The sequence below is a fragment of the Nymphalis io genome, chromosome 24 (genome assembly GCF_905147045.1).
Source record: "Nymphalis io chromosome 24, ilAglIoxx1.1, whole genome shotgun sequence".
NCBI lineage: Eukaryota > Metazoa > Arthropoda > Insecta > Lepidoptera > Nymphalidae > Nymphalis > Nymphalis io.
In genome coordinates, this window is record NC_065911.1 from 5,565,162 (window position 1) to 5,586,167 (window position 21,006).

Below are 21,006 nucleotides of genomic sequence, written 5' to 3' on the forward strand. Positions count from 1 at the left end.
AAAGTTACATTAACGAATGACAAAGGTACTGATACAAAGAGGTAGAATTCAAAGATGATACAGTCCATCAGAAAATTGAACACAACACGAACAAACGCACTACTTACACCACATGTTTGGTTATATCTCATTTTGAATATTGGACTTTGGATGTTGGGGGAGCAAAAATAGTCCGAACCTTTTCTTCATTTTCGGTCCTTTCGTAGCGATAAAGGATTTTCTGACTCATCATGATACTTGTGAACAATATCGTATCCCTTGTTTTGTATTCGTATAAAGAAAAGTTTCAGTTTTCTTCCATATTTCTGTGATATGTTTTGATGAATAAATAAATAGGTATGTTTATTTAAAACTGTGTATAAACATTCGGATGTTACGTAACACATTCGTTCCAAGGTTTGTATAGTGTGATATGAAAAAGATTATTTATTGGTTTACATTGAACGCGTCTAACTGTCTCGAACTAGAGTTAATATTAAATCAAAAGCTTATTTACTTGTTGTTACTTAAAAGCCGAGATGGCCCTGTGGTAAGAACGCGTGAATCTTAAGCGATGATCGTGGGTTCAAACCCGGGCAAGCACCACTGAATTTTCATGTGCTTAATTTGTGTTTATAATTCATCTCGTGCTTAACGGTGAAGGAAAACATCGTGAGGAAACCTGCATGTGTCTAATTTCACTGAAGTTCTGCCACATGTGAATTCTACCAACCCGCATTGGAGCAGCGTGGTGGAATAAGCTCCAAACCTTCTCCTCAAAAAGAGGAGAGGAGGCCTTTAGCCCAGCCCAGCAGTGTTACAGTTATTTACTTTACATCTATGGCGTGTAAACATTCATATTAAATCTATACGTGAAAGTTAAAGACACAAAAGTTTTTTCCTCCTGTGAATACATACAAAATATGGTATTCCGGTGATATTTCATATCAATATCGAAAGAGGTATGATATCTAACGTAAGCTACATAACAAAAACAAAGAAACAACCAATCAAGGCTAAACTGACAATATCTGAAATGACTCAATATGGCACAATTCGACAGAGGTTAATGCCCCAAAAACATCGCCACAGTGACACTATTAACACTGTAAACGGAAAAAATCTTTCAAAACTTCATCCCGGTATTGGGAATTAGGTATACCTGTGTAACACATTTAGACGGGCTTCCCCGAACTTATATTACTTGCGTCTAAAATACGAAGGCGTGACTACGTGTTAAGTGGAAGATACTAACGCATCGTCTTCCTGAATCCCGCCCTCTCCCGTCTTGCCGACCTATAAATATGATGCTGAAACTGTTTCGCTTCAGTCGCAAAGGAAAGCGCGAAGTGTATACACCGTGCCAAAACCCGATATTCCCGAGTGACAACGTGATACGAAACGCGTACACCATAACTTTGTCTATTGCTCAATATCATTTCGTAATTCCACCGTGTAATAACATATTTTAAATCTTGAATTGTGTTGTGGAAGGAACTTTGTGGACAACATGTTGGACAAGTCCATCCTAGGCGGTAGTTGGGAGAGCGTGGTAAGTTCCATATTTAAAATTTCTATATACGCAATAAAAGCCTTTAACAGACGCGTCCTCAAGTTCCACGTATTTTCATTTGGGTATAATCTGTTGTGTCTCGGAGTTACGCAAACAGCATGGCGAGTTAAATGCGCTTAAAAGGCAACTGGCTTGTCTATGGTCGCTGTCAATGAACCGCAGCTCGTACGTGCCTGATGTTTGAATATGGAATTGATTCTTTTTGTGGTAAAGATCTTGACATTGCCCTGGTTTCACGGTTACTGATTCGTAATAAGATTCGATATTCAAATGTTATTAATCAAAGTCGAAAGCGGTTCTCTTATGTGTGATTACATTTTTCATATAGATTGGCTCTGTCGTAAAGTTAATTTATTTCACATTGATGAAAATTCGAAAACAAGTTTGAGAAGTCATAAGCTTAAGTGGTTTTGGTTAACTGTTCTACAAGTTAAGTTCGACGTTTTAGATCTACTCGTCATTTATTAAAGCTGGGATTAATTTATTAGAAACTTTTTTTCAATACGGTTTATTAAATTGAAATATGAATAGTTTCATAATTACTTGTAAATAATATTAACATATATTATGAGATATTTTTCAAATTAGCGAATTTCAAATATTTACGTAACATTCATTAATTAGTTTTTTGTTGATATTTTATCAGTGTTACTGTTTAGAAAGCGTACAATTTACATTCGCTGTCAAAATTGAAGATTGTAAAATTATCCAGTTTTTGTGTTCGACGTTTGGTCGTCACGAATTTTTACTTTCACCGCTAAAATTAAACTTGACACAGACAGACGAATGTTATAATAGACATGGCATATGTTAAAAAAAAGAAAAATAAGAAAAAAAAACGAATTCGATTTCGATTTTTGAATACAATAATATTCGTTATTTTCTCTTTGAAGAAGTAATTCCTAACCGCCTCACATTGTCAGTATCTACATATAACTGTATCCCAGATAAGCATCTGACCTCCCAAAACCTTCACGTACGGTACGTTAGACATCTCGTAGGAATCAGTGTTCCATTATATAAAAAAATATATATATCACCTTGGTTATTTAAACGCGTAATGTCACGTTCGGAAACCGGCGTCTAATCTTTCGCTGTTTATTCCGGTTTCTAAATTCGAAAGTGTTTAACGTACGAACAAGTTGAAATAAAAAAATATGTTAATATCATACAAACATACAAATTAACTGTTCATATAATATAACAAAAAAAAAACTTTATTATAACAGAATCGTTACATCGAAATGTAAAAATTATTTAATTTTAGTAAGATATTTATTTTAAGAATTAATAAAAAATATGTAATTTTCAAAATGAAGATTCAAAAGTGCTCGTTAGCAATGCTTGAATAAATTTTATTTTAATTACATCAAATAATATAATTTGAATAGACTTGTGCCATAGATAACAAAATATAAAACTAGCCATGCTATGGGTGAATTTCAACCACAGATGGATAATACTTTTCGATTTCAATTCCACCAAAGAATTGAATATAGATTTTTTTTATATAAACCAAACGTCTAAAACGGTTTCGAGTAACATTAGTAGTAACAAGCTACTTAACACGTTTTTAAAAAAATGGCATGATACGTCTAAAAAAATTATTACTCATCGAAAAGTCACTGGAAAATCGAGAGTGGGCGTTAAAGATTTAGTCAGTTTGTTTACTCATAACTATTTTCAATTGTCACACGAAATTTTGGTATCGGTTATTAACCTTCGAACGTAACTTTGTAACTATTTATATAATGTACTTGAAATAACAAGAATAGAATAATTAATAGTATAATATCCAATACGTTGCTGGCATCGGAATTCATTCATACATAACGGGGTATTAGTCTTCGATAATAGCCTTGAAATTTTATATTAACTAGGCTATGTTTGATTTAAATAAAGAACTTATTCTATAATTATATTTACTACTTTAAACCGCTTTAAGCGTCTTTTGTTAAAATTAAATCAATTAAAAATACAAAGAGCGCTTCAGAGAACATTCCATTTTTGAATTCGCTTAAAAATCGAACAAAATCTCATTATAATGAAAACAAGCCGTTAAAATCCAAACGGTTTTGCATTATAAATTCCGAATCTCACGCATCGCTAAATAGGAACCCATATGTAGCTACGTATATATGTGTGTGTAGCTGTAAATTATATGAAAAAAACATCACAGTGCAATGTTTTTTGCGGTTTCGCACATGACTAACGGTATCTTACAAGTCATATGTAAGCACGCTTTAACCGAAAGCAACTTTAGTGTGTACGTCGTATTTTTTGTGAGGATCGACGTACATTACGGTATTCAATATCAATATTAACGAGTTGACCGTTCGTCTTATTCACGATATACTGACCCACTCCCACATAAATGGACACGTTTCCTTGTAATACATACTTAAGTATATTTTTTTAAATAGCAACTACTTTATAATAAATTCACGATGACACAAAAATATCGCCTTTCATCGTAGGATTTTTGTGCGTCTGTATAATCTATGTAGTTTATTTTTAAAAGACAAAATCTGTATTATTAAAAAGGAATTAATATACGTGTTATAAAAAAAAAAAATTTTGCACAGTAGTAAATGGTTTTAAGCCATAAGAGTTGAACTTTACCGGATTAGTTTACAAACTTACATACGATTATAATAAGATGCGATTTGGTTTAGATTATCAATACTGAGAAATTTATGACTATTACTTGGATATTAATTTTTTCGGCATTATAGAAAACTCACATATTTTCTCTTTTTCACTATTGAAAAAAAAAACATTCAAATCATTTAAGTGCTTTCAAATTATATTTCTGAACGTAACGTACTAATATTTCAGAATATATTTTCAAAAACAGAACCCATTCGATAACTAAAAACGAAGAGCATAATTTGTGCGTTGAAGCGAGCGAGCCGTTAGTTTAAATATAAAACGAAACCATCGACCCTTGAATTGCATTGAACACTTTCAAGTATTGTCTAAAATAGCTCGTGACAAATATATCCGTAACTATTAGTATCACCTTCGTATATTAATAACGTCCACAAATAACACGAACTATGCACATCCAGACAGAAATACAACACGCACATAGAATTTCATACGCAAGTTTTAGGACGCGGGGTTAACGTGGGAATCCGAGTCACCGGTACATTTCAAACGTCTCCAAATATTTACCTGAAAAAAAAAAATTAATATCAAAACACTTGACAAAAGTGAAGTATTATGTACTAAATTATAATGAATTCACATGGTTTATTTGCTAGGACACTTAAATTTTAACCGGTGAGTGCAGGTTCAAACCAGGGAAAGCACCATTGAGTTTTCATGAGTTTCATTTGTAAAAATAATAATAATTCATCACGCGCTAATCACACTAATCCTGCACGTGTCAGATAATATTCTGTTACAATTGTCACCCACACGAGAGCAGCGTGGTGGAATAAAATCAAACCTACAAAATCTTCCACTCAAGAGGAGTTATCTTTGCTCACAAATTCGACTTCGTAATTCGATCTTGTCACCGAAAACGTTTAATATTATCTAATGTAATACGCAGAAAACGTAACAGTTTTAACGTAATATTTTAATTGGGCCATGTTAATTAACATCGATAATGTATCTCGTATTTTTACGTGACCTATATTTTTTTCTTTGCGACCCAAATTCGCGAGTGTAACTTTTAATATGTGACCGTTAAAAAATAATGTTACAAAATACGATCTGTCAAAATGTGGACGGTGTAGCATTTGTCGCCGCAGGAATGTCTGACGTTGAAATAATATCCTACACCTTGTATTTAATTTGCTGAATAGATTCAAGATAATTTTTCAATGGCAAATGTAACCTGGTTTTACGGGATTCTTTAGTAAATAGTGACTTTCTTGCCGGTACTTCTCGTTAGGTTCTATATTTGGAATCGGTGGTAGCTTTACATTTAATTGAATAATGTTGACAAGACGATTCATAAGTGCCATATGAGTCTACTTGAATAAAGAATATAAATTTAATATTATAGCGAGATATTAATTAATACGTATTAATTAAAATATCACTCGTAAAATATACTGTTTAAAAGTAATCGTACGTTAACAGTTTCCCATTTTCTTGTAAATACGAATAGTAAAATCTATATTTAACTGACCCATTCTTTGACCAACGCTTGCTCCATAACATTATAGAATTTGAAGAAAAGCAATAAAGAACATTGCACAATGGCACATAAAAAATAAAACAGAAAAAAAAATTACGAAACGTTTAACTTTTATATACGATTGCTTCTAGTTCATCAAATATTTTTTTAACTGAGATAAACAAAACGACACCATTTTGAAGGGCGATCATAACTCAATACGAATTTCTCAATAACACACAACTATTTATATTTGATACATCAGTTTCATTTTATCAACGAGTTACGAACGTATAAAATTATATATCGGGAACGATTACTCTTTTATATTCTGTAAACTTCCTTGACATTTCACTGCCGAGTTAGTTTACAATCTACATCTCATGTTGGCATCAGTTCCAGCGTCAGGGCATATGTATAAGTCGACAGGTGCTATCAGACATATGGGCACCGAGCGAAGGGCTCGAATGACGAAACAGAAAAAGACAGATAACAATATTTTAAATAACCGTAAGGGACAGCGATAGCGGCCCTAGTACCGTTCCGTATCATGTTCGAAGTCACGTACGACATTAATATATTAATACTTTAAATAATCCCCAAGATCTCTGATCTGACGTGTTTTATGTGACAGCGATTAAAGATCGAGAGACTTGTTGTTATTTATTCTACAATAATATTACTTCTCGTTTAATTTCTAAAGGCAAATGTTATTTATTTTTCAGATCTCGAGAGACGACTACGAGATCGACTATAGTCCTAGTCCAAGAGGATCACCTTTGAAGGAAACGACCAACATCCAGGAGGAGCAGCCCTACCTGATCAGTCGCCACAATCCTAACAAGACGTTCCGTCGCGAATCCGTCATCGCTTCGTGGAAGAGTTTAAAGAAAGAGAGAGAACAGGCATTAGGGAAACGTATCGTCTATGTCGACGCTGACAGCTATGAAGATTATTACGGAAGGAATGAAGTCAAGCGTTGTAAGAGCGAGAGGACAGCAAACGCTCCTCGTGTTCTTAAAAAGGTCAAACGTACGTATTCGGTATTGTACAGATACGACCCGAACGAGGAAAAGGTTGTTAAGGAATACAAATACCAACCGGCCAAGGAACCTGAAATGTCAACGAATACAAACCTTCAGAAATCTTACTCGGAACCATTCCTGAGACCCGAGAGAACGCCTAAAAAGAAGGTAAAGAGGTCCATCACGACGTTACTTAACATCAAGACGAAGTTGGTCAGCTTGTTCTCATCGAAGAGTTAAGAATTTTTTTTAAGTATTAGGTGAATAGTTGCTCAATTTAATGCATTTTCCTTAGATTAAGACGGTTTTGGTACTTATTTGAAGTGCTTTAGCGTGATGGTTGTAAAATGAAATCAGAATGTTTTAGTAACGTTGGTTTAATGTGCTTGATATCTCATTTAATTAAGAATAGAAAGTATAAGTTTAAGTTAAGAACAAGTTCTGGCTGGCTTAGTAAGACTTGTCAAGGTCTTACTTGAAAACAATTATCTTAGTTAAATGTTTGTTAATACTTTCACTAGAAAATTTACTTCATAGCAGAATTATAATTAGAGGCAGGAAAAACCTAAGATAATATATAATATTAAAAAAAAGTTCATTAAAAATAAGAATTCTTGTAGATCCTATTTTCTAGGAATTACTAATACTCATAGTATGGCTTCAGTCCAATAGCCCAAGGATCAGAAACGATCCTGCGACTTTCATCGCTCGGCCGCTCGTGTAGCATTGAGCTATTAAGGCTCAAATGAAATATACATAAACAATACATAGTTGCTTTTGTATAATATAACATACATACAAGAAATAGTTTTTCTATAGTTTGTTCTTTATATAGCTAATTATGTAGATATAATAAGTTTTTTTTGTGATATTTCTGTGTGTTGTGATATTTTACTTTTAAATGGCTTCGAGTATATAAGGCATTACTTATATACATTGTAAGTCGACATTAAGTTAATAGCAAAATGAAAGTATAAAAAAATTGATAATATATAATATACTACTTGATTAATCTTACTTACTTGATAAATTAATAGAGATGTTATAAGTATTTTTTATTATTTAAAACTACATATGTAATAATTAGAAGTAGTAGGCTGGTATATATGTTCATTATTAAAAATACTTTTCATTAAAAATTACGTGATTGAAATTAAAACCAACATTGTTAAAATGTCAGAAAAAATGTTAAAATTATGTATTTCACAGTTATTAACATTATTATGAATATTGTATAAATATAATTCTTTATATTTAATCATTAAATATATAAGAAATTATAATAATTGCTATTACATTTTTTTAATACTCATTCCTATTTTATGTTAAGGATTTATTATTATATAATATGAAGAATTTATAGTCATCATATATCGCATGTATGCATTATATAGTCATTAATCTTAATAAATTAGAATAATACAAGTATATTATTACCAATTATTATTTAATATTTTTTTAAGATCAATAAATATTTACATAATAATTGTGATTAAAAAAAATGTTTCATTTATAAAACCCCTGTCGCGGTAATTGTGTTATTCCTATAATATAAATATGCAAATACATAGGTAATATGTTTTACGTCGCTCGTTCTTCATTTCACTTACGAAATATAATGGCTATTAAATTAAATACAATTGTAATATATAATCTAGTTTCACTTACATGATTATTTATCAGTATCGACGAAAATATATTTATTAAATAAAACAAATACAAAAATGTTCCCAGTACTTTAGTCAAAATATAAAGAAAGTTTTTAGTATAAGACATGTTTTTAATATGTGAAACATTTTACTTTAAGTATCAATTTTAATTAATTTTTAAATAATAATGCAATTATTATAAAAGAAAAAAATATCAATTCAAATTGAAAATAACAAACATACGTAAATCTTTTTATTATATAAATATCAAATCGTCTTCCATTAGAAATGTAATAAAAAAAACTAATTACAATTAAATATACAAAGAAATAGCTAACATTACATTTATAATCGTGAACTACGTTTTGTTTTTCGATTTTTACATCGAAATTCGTGTAGATTTGTATAGAACTCGTATTCTAAAATAACTATGACGATCTCCGAAATGTATTGAAGGTTTAATTCGAGCTATAAAATATTAAGGGCAAATCGGTCATTGTATTAATAAAGCCGTGATTGAATTCTAACTTTGAGTTGTTTGTTATTGAGTTATAAATATCTATTTACTTATGAGACTATTTTGACTATGATTAATATTTTAAAAGGCATATGTAGTATTTTTTATTTATTTATAGAAACTTAGTCTTCCTCAAAAGATTCGCGTTTTGGGGTAGGTGTTTGTAATATAACTTATAAACAATGAAAGAATAACTGCCTCGTTGGTCTAGTGGCTTGATGTAAGGCCGCGGACCCGGAGGGCCTGGTTCAATTCCCAGGTTGGACCAATAAAAAGGTATTGGGTTTTTCTGTCAGAAAATTCTCAATGCCAGTCCGGAGTCTAGAAGTTGGTAGGACATTATTATTATAACAAATAGCCTATGTCCTTCCTAAGCGTTTAAGCTGGCTGCATAAAAAAAAACAAAATCGATAGAGATGTCGGATAGTTGCGAAAACGTAATAGATAGACCAAATTGTTTAGTGTCTTAGTTTTTACCCACACACCAGACTACGATTGAAGACCGCATTATTATTTTAATGTTTAAACGAGAAGGATATAATAGTTATATTTATGAAAAGAGGGGTTGGGTATACGGGTCATGAAACGTAATATGTACACGCAAATATAAGTATTTATATAATATCAATAACCTTGTTTGTAAAGTTAAAGATTCTAAATTTATATTTACAAATAGATATTAATATTTTATTATATAAATGAACATTTTTAAACGGTTTAAATAGGTTTTTTGTAATTAATGAGTTTCGATTTAAATAATAATAATAATAGCGGTATTATTATCAAGTACAAAGTATTATTTAAAACTCATAAAGCAATCAGTAAGACAGATTTCATTAATCGATTTATAATTCTTATAATAAATATTTATGTACAAAATTATTTACGTACAATAAAATTAGTATGTAAATTTATGGATTAGTTATCGGCATGTTTATTAGAAAAATTACTGGTTCTATACATTTCATATATAATTTAAATATGAAAAAGAATTTAAAAAAATCATGGCATACATAAACGAATGCTTGTTTGAAGAAAAAAAGCCTGTTCAAAGCGAGCAAAGGAAGCGCTTATGTGAGAGAAAATGTATTTATAAATTCAAGAAGAAAATGGAATTTTTAATAAGAGCTGTGGAAATGATAAAAGTTAATTTGTTCATTTTAAAAGTTGCTATGAAGATTCTTTAGCTAAGATATTATAATTCGGGACAATTGTTTACATTTTCGACATCATAAACAAAATTATAAAAAAAAATGAGAAATCCCTTTTGCAATGTAACGATAAATACACCGCTAACTAATATGCTTTAAATTAAAATTTACTTAATTTCTCCGTTGGTAGGGTTTTGTGGTTCGGTTACCATTGGAGAAGAATTCTCGCTCGTCAAGAGTGGACAAACGCCATGATCGGTTTGAAGTGGTCGGTGATAGAAACTTTTTGCAAGGCGGTCAGTCATCACACTAAAGGAGAAGGGGCGCCAGCTTGGGCAAAATGCTTCTGCTAACCAGCTTCGCTAGAGACGACGCTATTCGCACTTTTATCTATCACCATAAAGGAGCCTAGTGAAAGTGTTATCAATACCCTGAGACGACCTCAACACAAATATATCTAAGGCGTATTGTACACGCACAAACGCACATTGAAATCTTGGCGTTGTGTACACATTCTTTATATTTATTAAAAGTAAACATACTATATATATACATAATATATATGCCTTACCACTATGAGTAAAAAATGGCGTCTGCGGTAACGGTCGCGGGTTCGATGTTTATATTATACAACGAACTTTTCGCTTACGTATTTTCAGGTGATACGTATAAAAAGTAACCTATGCATGTCCTTGTGGTTTATGCTTGCTTCATAGAAAATTTCATCAAAATCGGTTCAGTGGCTTAGCTGTGTAAGCCCAACAGACAGACAGAGTTACTTATAATATTAGTATAAGTTAGTTAAGTTGTATTCGTATTTAGTGCTTGTCTTGTTTATTATTATTATTAATTCACCTTGAATCGAACAAGCAGATGTCAGACTTGCATTGCATAATAAAAAAATTTATTAAGTAGCTACATAATTATAACAAGATTATAATATAATCTTATATTTGAATTCATTAGAATTATTATGTAGCGTGACACTATTCATTAACGTTTACTACGCATTAAACATTGTGTGTGTGTGTGTGTTTATTTGTTACTACCTATCTCATAAAAGTATTATCACAAACTTTAATTTAACTAAGGCGAAGTTTGTTTGTGTTGATGTTTTTTTTATATATAATATAATTCAAATAATACATAACACTGTTACTAGGTCCGTTTTCTGTTATCGTTCCGTTAATATATAGTATGTCTGACTGTTTGTAGAATTTCCCAAACATGCGATAATCGATTAGAGCACTCACGTACTAATAAAAAACACATGTTTGGGTAATACAAACGAACCCCACAGCACGTCACGTGTGTCGCTTTCCGTACCTGGTGCCAATCGTGGGAAGTTCACGCTTCACGGTCAAGGGGAACAGATTGTACCTACACCTTTTATTGACCTACACAAACTGTTTATGTAATACGCTCTGTATGCTATTTGCGTACATAATCGTTTAAATTGAGAACCATAATACCTTAGACGATTATTAAATTCATACTAGGATTTGATTCTATTTAAATAGTAGTTGCTACGTTCGGCTTCGCCAGCGTTGCTTTGCATATGTTTTGTAAAAGTGCGGCCTATGCCTATTCGTAATTTAATTTCGTTATTGAGTTTCTAACAAAGATATCTCGTAAAAGTAAACTCTATTTACACTATTTTTAGTTATTATGGATTTGAGTGGGCGGGGCACATTGCTCGCAGAACCGACGGCCGCTGGGGCAGAAAGGTTCTCGAGTGGCGACCACGAACCGGAAGACGCAGCGTGGGCAGGCCCCCTACAAGCTGGACCGACGACTTAGAACGAGTCGCGGGAAGCCGTTGGATGCGGGCCTACTTATATAACTTTATTTTCTTTTTAAGAACAACAATGCCTGTATGTTATCTTGCTTAAAATAAAGCTTAGATACAGTCTAAGCTAGTGGTCATCAGTCAGTCAAAGCCCGAAGACGAAAACCATCGACGACAAAAAAACCAACAAAATAAGAAATCTATGATCGCCGTTGAAACTCGAGATACTTACATACTTCTTTATAGTATAGTATATTTTTTACTGTACCATATTATAAAGCCTTTATCGAAAGAACCCGGGCAAGCATTACCTAAATAATATTTACCTCGTGCAAGAAGGTTAAAAAAAACATTATGAGTAACGCGCAAACTAACTAAGCTCTAAGCAGCAACAATGCCCAGCATTGGGAAATTTACGGAATGCTATTAATGTTTGTTCAGTGACAAAAAAAATTATATATACAGCAGGTATAATTTTACCTCGCTGTTTTTTAAGTGCTGTATAATAATTGTAAATTGACCTTGCTTTTATTTATATCTACGAGGAGCATACATTATGTGGGCTTAGTATCGATTATGCGGTGAAGTTACAAAATGGCGTTAAATGTGAATCGAGTTATTCTCAGCTTACTTATAACTAATGTTTATAAATAAGTTTTATATTTTACATTGAGATAAATTTTCAATCTTAACAAATACAAATGATGTATGTTTCTCCTCCGTGTTACAAAACTATTACGATTGTGATGAAACTTTTGTGAGCTGTTCTACGTACCCAAAAAAGACAAGATTTTGTATGTTTGTTTTCAATATATACGTTTTTTGTAGATCCTTATACCGTGAGGACGCGACGAGAGTGCTATATAAAAATACTAGCTACCCTAGTTTTTTATATTAGTTTATTGGCGTATTAGGAAAGTAATATTTGCCATGTTGGGTTTATTATGATATTCTAATATAGCGAGATTCTAAACCAAAGCTATCAACACAAATCTAAGAAACTTGACTGCTAAACCGCCAAGGGGAAGTTTGTTTCCCGCTATCATTACGACTATCGTTACTGAAGGATGCGCTTAACACTGTAATTCTGCATAACAAAAAATATAATTATAATCATACAAGAGGCTTTGTATAAAAATACAAGCAAGGCAAACCCTTCTACTTAATATACGGACAAGTTTTACTTAACTATAGGCCATTTACAAATAACTCGAAAATGAAATAAAAACCTATGAAAATAAAAATGAATATTCCATTTTCGAAAATACGCTTTCAAAGGTCAATCCTTGAACTCGCAGGTTATCTATCAAACAACACGGCTTGGACTAACGGTTACCCGATCGACGTTTTGCTTGAGAATATTTTTAGTTCAATTTAAACTTTTGAATAACGGAACTATTTGAAGAGATTATGCTTTTTAAAATTTCATTTAGCGACATCAATTTAAACCATACAAATTTACCTTACTTATAAACTATGTTTAGCGGATGATTAGTTAACAATGCTGTCTTCTTCTTTCGAATGTCAAATCAATAATGACAGAAAGAGCGAAATAGATGTTTCGTTAAACAGCTGTTAAGCTACTTTTTATATAGGTAAGAGTATGTTTTTAAAAGCTAATAAATTAAATATTATACTGGATAGAGGACGTAAATGTATAAAAGAAGACACTAGCTAATTTGTATATAAATATTAAGTTAATAAGCGTTTATCCTAAATACCTTTCTATCTTTGAGACTTATATTTTTTCTTATTATAAAATATTTATTCAATCTTTGTCTTAATTGGTAAACTTCCTAGTCCAAAGATTAAAAAAATCGCTAGTAAGCGATAGTGCCGCCTTTTTTTGGTTTATTCTTAACCTATGTGATATATTTAAAATAAAGAGTTAAATAATCACAACAATATAATGTAAGGGTATAAGATGTTGTTAGTTTTCTCAGAGTGCTATTCTTATGACGTCATAACATTTAATCTGGCGGATAATAGCCAGTAAGTGACTTTAGCTCTAAATAAATTAGATAATTCCACTAATGCATTCTTGCTAGTCTTACAATCTAAATTAATTTTAAATTTTGAAATTGAGCAACTTTAAAGCTATAGTAAATTTAGAAACAAAGCTTAATCGAAAATACAAACAACTGCTGGGTCCTCTTCTCTCTTGGAGGAAAAGGTTTGGAGATTATTCTACCACGCTGCTTCAATGCGTGCTGGTGAATATCCGCAGATTTCATCCGAAACATTCCGATTTTTGATAAGGTTTTTCTCCACCGCCCAGCGCGAGATTCATTTTACACTCAGATTAAGTTAAATTTATCTTAAACATTAGATGTTTAAGATAAATTTAACTTCTATATAAAAGTAACTATTAAACTTCTTATCCGTCCTAAGCAGAATCTACACTTCGAACTACTAGTTTAAGTTTACATAATTTTATCAAATGACGTGTCATAAGTGGATGGAAGAAGTCGTTGAATTGACTTGATATAAAAAAAAAATAAAACACTATAAAAATTATATTTGTTCAGGTGGGTGGTGAAATTAACTTTAGCTTTTGACTTATCACATCACAAGGCCGAGAAAGAATCTTGAACTCAACCCCTGACGCAGAACTAATCTTTCGACACGGTTAGCCAAATTTTTTAACTGTTATTTATTTAATTATTTGCTTGAAAAAATTGGGAAATATTTCAATGATGATAAACGTTTTTAAAAAAAGTTTTCACTCACCGAAAATTCATCCAACTCTGTATTTGATTATCACTTTAAAACAAAATTACTTTTTAAAATTTTTAAAACATGTTTCGTTTATAAGTTCTAATTAACTTATTTATTATAATGCATGATATAATTGCATATTTATCAACATAGTCCAAGAGAAAGTCCTCTCCTCTACCCGTGCGTACATTTGAATGAAACTTAGCAGAACTGTCTATATATACTTACATATAAAAATGAATTATTAGTTGTTCGTATTATAGGCTATACCATTCATCTGATGGAGTTGAAACTTTGTACAGTTGTTGTCAGTTAGGATGAGTTTTCAGCCATAGCAATATCGATTTACAACAAAAACCGCGCGAAACGTGACGAATAATTGTTTATAAAATAAAATGAAAGAGACATGCTAGTAAAATAAATAAATTATGTAGTATTTATAAAATATATAAATACTACAAAGATGTTCTTTACTTTTACAACCGAATTCATAAGTTAATCTTTAAATACGATCATAAACAATGATATAATCTTTAAATAAATATATATTTTTATCTGTAACTGCGTCGGTTTGCTTATATTTGAAAAAATAATAAAAAACAACGAGATTGAGGTAGTATAAATATCCGCTATACTCCAAAAAAAAATCAAAATATTGCAGCGACCACGTGTTCCGATTCAAAAATAAATTCACAAACATTTCCTCTCAATGAATATTAATTTTAGGGAAAGGCGAATTGACTCTCGATATTCAATGTCAAATACGTTTGCTTAAAGTCCCGTTATATCGAATGTTACGGTTTGGTCGTTTAATAAAAAGGAAAATTACATTAATAAAAGATCACATAGTAAGTAATCTATTGGCCGCTGTTAAAATGTAATGCTTATGCTTATATATGCTATCTACCTCAAATAATCATTAAATTTGCCAACATCTAGAGAAAGGCCTTTCTTGAAAATTTTTTCTTGAGAAGGAAGTCTGTAAATTATTCCACAAAGCTGCTTCGAGACGGGATATACATACATACATATAAGCTGTATGCAGATTTTCTCACGATATTTTCCTTTACCGCCAAGAACGAGACGAATTTTAAACAAAAAAAAATGCAACGCCCGAGTGCTTTTAAATGAAATGTAGGTATATTTAGAAATTCAAAGTGATACAACACAATTATTTATCTTTAATATCTAATATTAAGGTATATGGAAATTTACATATAAAAATACGTAAAACCTTAATTGCTAAACCTGATCGACAATAAAGCTATTAACAAAATATATTAAATAAATAAATATATTGTTTCGAAACACAACACTGAAACCACATATAACTTAAAAGAAACTAAAATAGCTGACGGAATTGCGTATAGAAACATATTTGAATATATCACACACGACATTTTAACACTCACTGATCGAAAGTGTACTGAAATAACGCTTAATTTAACAACTTGTTATAATTTTAATTTACAATTACAATAAGCATTAACCATAATAGTGAAATTGCTTATCGTTTAAATTAAATCTACGAGTAAATTTAATTAGCATTCGTGATCCGCCATCTATCGGAAATACAACGAACTAAACGTTGTCGATCAAACAGTTCGAGACGAGTTTGAGCTGTATATGCATTAACGACAGCTATTCCAGATTTAAATATCGTCAAAAGTAGAGAAAATTAAATCGTAGTACAAACAATAATAATATTTCGATACGCCGCCATCTAGCGGGGTTTCTAAGGATTATTTGATCAGGGATCAATGTAAGCGTTCTCGATTGTACGAGTGCCAAATCGTTTTCAGCGCTCGGTTTTAGTTTCACACAACGCCCAACCCAACGCTTACGTTACACAAATTGTTATAAACACTTTATCATATGTACCAGACAAAAGACATATAACACGTTAAAAGATAATATATTGTAGTTGCTTATTCCTTAAAGAGTTTTTTATGGAAATACACCCTACGCTACACCACATCTAAACCCAAAAAGAAAAAATCAGGTAAATAAGAGGTAAACAGGTACATTAATACACAATCTAAATTACAATGTACTGTGAAAATATATCCAGGGTTAATATATTTCAAGTACACAAATACTATAAAATAATAAAAAACGTTATTTAAAAGCAATACCGTTGAATTAAACTTTTACGGCTATACCTATAAATTTTATTTAGGGGGATGATCTGTATATAATGCTGTCTTATTCTTTCGAAATCTAAATCAATGATGACAGAAAGAGAGAACACCGTATTTAAAACTAAACACCCAAAAAAGCTGAACAATAATAAGTAGGGCCATTTTGACGTTTAAATATTATTTAAAATTAGTATTTAAATATAAAGTAGTCAAATATTTATTTTATATTTCATCAAATGATGCAACTGTACATGATCAATTTGAATTTAATAATCTTCATTGAAAACTATGAAATTGTATTTAAAATTGAAAAAACTAGCTATTTCAATTGCAAAACTGTTTTTCCTTAATTATATATCGGTTTATGAATTGAAAATTTAAAAAAAAAAACAAACTTATTACCAATAACATTTGCACAACTTTAAAATAGGAAAAAATCAGAGCACCGCAACATTACAATATCTATTTCGCGACAATTTCAAGCTAAGTATATAAATAATTAAATAGCAAATTACATTAAATATGTATGTTAAAACCACATGCGAAGTAATAATCTCCACACATATTATATACATATTATATACCCACATAGATATCAAATATAAAATTGTGAAAAAAAAATTGAAAGCCGTAGTAGGTTTTATTGTTAGAAGTAATTACTCGCTTGATTAGTTTAACAAAAAAGGTCATTGGATGGCCTCGTGTTGACTATTTTTTAATTTCAGCGTATCTAACCGATAAAAACTTTACGCGGGAACAAAAATGGTAAGTCAGAAGAAATGCCTCCCTTCATTATTCAATCAAAAACTCTTTGGCTTTTTAGGGAATGGTTAACACTTCAATCATCAATATCTATTGACTTTGTTGCTATATATAAGTCTGCCAGCTAAAATAGAAATTAAATATCTTTGACAAGGTATTCAAAGGCGTAAAATACAAAGGCTAGTTCATACAGAAATTTTTCTGCCAAATCGTTACGTCTTTTCGTATCCAACGTGGCATTCACTTTATATAGACTTGTTTTAGGTAGGTAGCTTTCCGTCAGAGCGCTACGGTAGCATGCGAAAGCGACCTCGTGCCGCTCCTCGTTAAGACGGAAAGAGTACCGCTGGTTTTTTAATGGGTTTATCAACGTTCGGGGTGCAATCGGCGCCTTGGACACCGGCGAGCCCCACATGGGATATGTGGGGCTCGCCGGTGTCCAAGGCCCACTGTTCCCGTGGGTGAAACGCGTAATGCGTTTTTCCTGCGTTAAAAAAAGGTAGGTAGCTTTATTTTTTATACAATGACTAATTTAGCATTTTCATCGTTTTTTTTAAAGTGCGTCATTTTTTTTAAATCAAAAGTAGGGGTAATTTTCACATGGTCCACTGGATTGAATGTTATGTCTGTACCTGACATGAAGAGTAAACTGTAATTACACTGTTCAATTATTGTTATAATATCAGTCCGTTCTATAAACAGAGTAATAATATAAACGCACCACGACTAAACTCTTGAATCGAGCTGAATAATATTTGACGTAAAATGGGACCTGAATAAAATATTCCAATTTACTTTAATTTTGAAGTCGTGGGAAATATTTTTTTAAATTTGCACCAACAACATATTTGCCGATATTTTTTTATATATTATATAAAATATATGGAGTTTTTGGAGCATTAATCTCTGAATATTGATTATCTTTATACATCATTTACAGAAGCCACTAGACCAACTGCCTCGTACGTCTAGTGGCTTCATAAAGGGCCGCAGACCCGGAGGTCCTGGGTTCAATTCCCAGGTCGGGCCAATAAAAAGTTATTGGGTTTTTCTGTCAGAAAATCCTCAGTAGCAGCCCGGAGTCTGGAAGTTGGAAGTGTGTACACTCCCGTGTCTCGGAAAGCACGTAAAGCCGTTGGTCCTGCGCCTGAACTCTTTTCGGTCGTGTCGGATTGCCGTCCCATCGGTTAGGGAATAGAGAGTGCACCTGTGCTTGCGCACACACTTATGCACTAAAATATTTCCTGCGTAGTTGGCTAATCTCTCTTGAGATTGGCCGCCGTGGCCGAAATCGGTCTGGAGGACATTATTATTACATCATTTACAGTCAACTCCTCCTCCAGTCCTTTCCCTTTTCAGGCTCTCTCTATCGTAAAATTATACCGTTCTTGTATAATTTCCGATAATTATTAAACAGTTAAACATAACATTTTCTGAAACGGACACAAAAACAAAACAATAAAAATATATGACTTTGAACTAATTAAAAGTCGAATTCATTCTAATTACCAAATACGTTAGAAAGCTATAAAATGTATTAAAAAAGTCAATAATTAATTAGAAGAAGATCTCTTATAACGCCTACAGGAACTACACAGATCAAAAAGAGCGATCTGTAATGAATTATACCAATCGTCATAAAACAAAACATAACGTCTATTAAATCAAGCAATCCATTAAATTTTTAAAGTCTATCAACCTTATTAGACCATCACATAAAACTCTTAAGACAAAATGCTAATATACCGTTAGTTTATTGGTTGCGATAAAATTTGTATTCTCTGATTGATCAGTGAAATAAAACTATTAAAAAATAATAAAATTTACTTTTCTCAAAAGGAAACACTACATATGGAAGACATTGGAAGTTAAAAATTATAAATATAATAATTATAAATATAATATAATGGTTATAATTTTTTGACTCAAGAGGTAACCAAAAATTTAAACAATATTTATAATATATAAACATATCAATTTAAAAGTACCTGTATGTTAAATATGCCGTAATAAAACCGCAATATTTTTAACAACACGGGTTAAAAATAATTTTAATAACAATAACTGTACCAATGTAAAACCGTTAAAGCTAAAACTATACAATTTAACTTGTTAGAAAAATGTAGCGATTATACGATTTTCCGATCAATATTCACGTCAATCAAGCTATTAGAGTCAGACTGTTTAACTCGAATAGTATAGAACTTAATACTTAAATAACAAAGTCTGGTGTCTTGGTAACGAAAACTTTCATTTTAGTCGAACTAAAAATAGAAGTTACTTTCGAAGTATCATTTTTATAACGACTCTTACTTTTTGCGAGTATTTCTTTTTGATAAATCGTATTGTGACAGTGTGTGTTCAGGAACTAAATCGTCAGTTCCAACTAGTTGTAACAAAACAATTTATTTAAAAAATTGAAATTTTTCTAATAAGAGCGCGTGGCTAATGTCTAATGTCCTTCTGCTGGACAAAGCTTCGGAGTTTATTCTACCGTGTATTTCCGTTGCAGATTTGTGTATACATCTATGGCAGAAGTTAAGCATGGTTGTGTCCTTCACAATCAAGCACGGTAGAAATCATAAGCACGAAACTCAGTTGTGCTTGCCAGGATCTGAACCCGCGGTTTTCGATTAAGATCCTCGTGTCTTTCACCACTCTTTTAAAAAACTAATCTCTAAGTATTCTAGCTTACAAAATTGTAACGTTAGTAACTACTTGGAATTATTTCAGCTCTGCTTTCATAAGAGCTTCAGTTAATCCTTTTTTAGATAAAAAATACTGCATACTCACTAACTAGATGATTCAGTTGATTATATGCTCTGTAGTGTACTGAGCTTTTTGAAAATTACCTGTAAACAAAAAAATATATATTACTATTAATTTTAGAATGTGGACACTTAAAAATATATTTTAATTAATTTTTTAATATATAACATTTAAAATCGGACGAAGCGGACCCTTAATATCAGGTGAGCATTCATTCGTCCAAATTATTATTTCAATAAAAAAATCAGTGGCTTAAACTTTCATCTTCAGGAATTAAAGAGTACTGTATTCCATATGAGTTTCGTCAGACATACGTAACTAACATACAATATTTTGAACTGTTGTATTTTAGTCGTAAGATCAGTTTTACAGTTATATATTTATAAAAAAAAACGATAAAATATGAATATACATATAATAATGAATATACATGATATAAAGATGTAAAACCAGTAGTTCACACGTTTCTTTATAATCACATAATAATATTGCTAATAATTATCATAATCGATACAGGCAATATGTAAATGAGACTTCGGTTCTATAAAAGATATATTTTTACGATGAATATAAACATGTATTACACAATGAATTATAAATATTATGACAATTGAAGCAAATCATTTAAATAACCGATTTCATTATTATTATATAAGCACAATTATATAAATTACAAGGATTTTCTTTGTATATAAAAAATTAACACATTTTTAATTTTACCAATGCCCATAGACATTGGAAATTTAAGAAATGTTTACCATCGCTTTACATCGCCAATGCGCCGCCAACCTTAGGAACTAA

General features: G+C 31.3%; 2 protein-coding genes across 2 annotated transcripts in view; one reads left to right on the forward strand and one right to left on the reverse strand.

Moving 5' to 3' along the window:
* The window catches only part of LOC126777892 (dual specificity tyrosine-phosphorylation-regulated kinase 2), a 159,417-nt gene that overhangs the window by 45,401 nt on the left and 93,010 nt on the right, over positions 1 to 21,006 (reverse strand). The window lies entirely within an intron of this gene.
* LOC126777924 (uncharacterized) lies at positions 1,294 to 7,283 on the forward strand. The gene is made up of 2 exons (XM_050501240.1): positions 1,294 to 1,531; positions 6,410 to 7,283. The coding sequence occupies exons 1-2, from the start codon at positions 1,490 to 1,492 to the stop codon at positions 6,947 to 6,949; spliced, it is 582 nt and encodes a 193-aa protein (XP_050357197.1). The 5' UTR covers positions 1,294 to 1,489; the 3' UTR covers positions 6,950 to 7,283.